The sequence below is a fragment of the Apis dorsata genome, unplaced genomic scaffold (genome assembly GCF_000469605.1).
Source record: "Apis dorsata unplaced genomic scaffold, Apis dorsata 1.3 scaffold_215, whole genome shotgun sequence".
NCBI classification, from domain to species: Eukaryota; Metazoa; Arthropoda; class Insecta; order Hymenoptera; family Apidae; genus Apis; species Apis dorsata.
Window position 1 is genome coordinate 25,130 of NW_006263498.1, and position 1,905 is coordinate 27,034.

General features: G+C 45.6%; 2 protein-coding genes across 2 annotated transcripts in view; one reads left to right on the forward strand and one right to left on the reverse strand.

The window, feature by feature from the left end:
• Positions 1–1,156, reverse strand: part of LOC102672393 (aldose 1-epimerase-like) — a 3,039-nt gene extending 1,883 nt beyond the window's left edge. The window contains exons 1-4 of the mRNA XM_006615066.2: positions 774–1,156; positions 570–700; positions 300–493; positions 57–230 (exon numbers count right to left, since the gene is read on the reverse strand). Coding sequence (XP_006615129.1) covers positions 57–230; positions 300–493; positions 570–700; positions 774–871 — 597 coding nt within the window. The 5' untranslated portion in view covers positions 872–1,156. The remainder of the gene's footprint in view (positions 1–56; positions 231–299; positions 494–569; positions 701–773) is intronic.
• Positions 1,100–1,905, forward strand: part of LOC102677297 (SOX domain-containing protein dichaete-like) — an 8,657-nt gene continuing 7,851 nt past the window's right edge. Inside the window, exons 1-2 of the mRNA XM_006615105.2 lie at positions 1,100–1,107; positions 1,322–1,327. The gene's annotated coding sequence lies outside the window, so the exon portion shown is untranslated. The remainder of the gene's footprint in view (positions 1,108–1,321; positions 1,328–1,905) is intronic.

Genomic DNA, 1,905 nt, shown 5'->3' on the forward strand with positions numbered 1-1,905 from the left:
GATTAATCTGATTCTCGAGAGAAACGTTTAAGAAATCAAGTAGATAACGACTTTACATGTCCAGCAAGATTCATCAAACAATTATTAGTAATGTTAACAGGTGTCGGTTCTGTAGCGCAAGCGCGGATATTTATGATTAACTGATTATCATCCGTCCAGGAATATTTAATCTGCGTAAGCAGATCGCCCGGATATCCCTCGCTGTTTTTTGAACTCGTATGGGTCATCACCTGCATTGTCGAAAGCGTAAGGAATAAAAAATCGAGGAGCGAAACATCGTCGAATATATATTTCCCTACCACGTGCTTCTTGAATATGTAAGAATTCCAATTAACGTTATCGAACGCGACGAAACCCCCGTTGTAATGGCTCGTGCTATTTTTGTCGTTGATGGTCAAAGAATAATCCTTGTTGTCAATCTTCACTTTGCCCATAGAAATTTTATTCACGACTCGGCCAATCGTGCTCCCTATGTACCTGTTCTTCAAATATCCTGATTATATTCGTCGCGAATTGTTACGGTTGTTATCGACGGTTGGACAGGTTTCGGATAGAAAGATATTACTCACCCTCCAGGTCGTCGAATCCTAGAACAACGTCGCCCAAAATGCCCGATTGATTTGGTATCTTGATGGCTTGGATGGTAGCGCCCCAAGATATCAATTGCACCGACGCTTTGTGCTTGTTCGTCATTGTGTACCTTGTGTGCGTGGGATAACACGGAACGAAGAATGTTAAACAGGAAAATGCAATCGTGAAACTTTGCATTTTACCTTCGAACAATTTCGTACGGTTGGTTGTGTTTATTGCGGGCAGGCCTAGGAATGAAGCCGAAACCGTCTTCCTCTATAAACGTTTCCGCCAGGGACATGGTGTAACACGAGAATTTATCCCCCCTTTTCCCAACGATTTAATCTACCGCGAGCAATTTAACATTTGCATCCACACACCATTTCAATTTCCCGACTTTTAACAAAAAGCCATTTATTACTTTTCTTTTTTTCCACAAAGAATTTTGACCACGGATCGCGCAACGAGGTTACGGGGCCGAAATACCTGTTCTAAATTGCGGCAACTTCGCGTCGAAGAGGAGAAAGAAGAAAGCGAGTCGTGAATCGAAAGCTCGTTCTGAAAGAAAGGATTTCTTCGAAAAAGAAGGGGAAGAGGGGAGGCATTTCCCCTCGTGAAAATAAAACGCGTATTCATACGTGTCGAAGAGGCGAAGAATTCGTGAATTCGTTACGAACCGATCTGAATCTCTTTTTTTTTTCGGTGATTCTTAATCACCTCCTCCACCCTTGAGAGAAATCCTCGAAAAGAGAGAAGTGTCTTCTCGAGCGGGGGAAAGGAGAGAAAGAGCGCAAACGCGTCGTCGCAAAAGTGTCATCAATCCCACAGAAGGAGAAGAATTCTCGATTTCGTGGAAAAGAGAGAAGAGAGAATCGGGGGGGGAGCGGCAAACCTCGAGCAAAACCCATTACGCGAAATCAGGGTATTATCACGGTTGCAAGCGAGCGACACAAATCCGACACAAACCGCGTCTCTCGTCGTTTTAACGCTTCGTCACCGTTATGACGAGTCATCCATCCCCCCCATATTTCTTCTAGTCGCGAAGGACAGAGACAAAGAACAGAGAGAGAAAGAAAGAGAGAAGAAGAAAAATGGAGGGAAGGCATCGGCCTTATCCCCCTAGGAGGACCCCCTCGCCGATTCTTTATCTCGGGGTAGGCGGCAGCCGGCTGATCAGTCTCAATTCCCGCGAAACGTTTCGAGGAACCGGTGGAAATAATTACATTAATGGCGTCGGGAGAAAGCCGTTGGATACATCGGTGGATGCCCACCCCTCCTCTTGGCGTTTGGCTCTTCCTCGAGGAAGAGCTTGTCCTCCTCCCCCTCCCCTCAGCC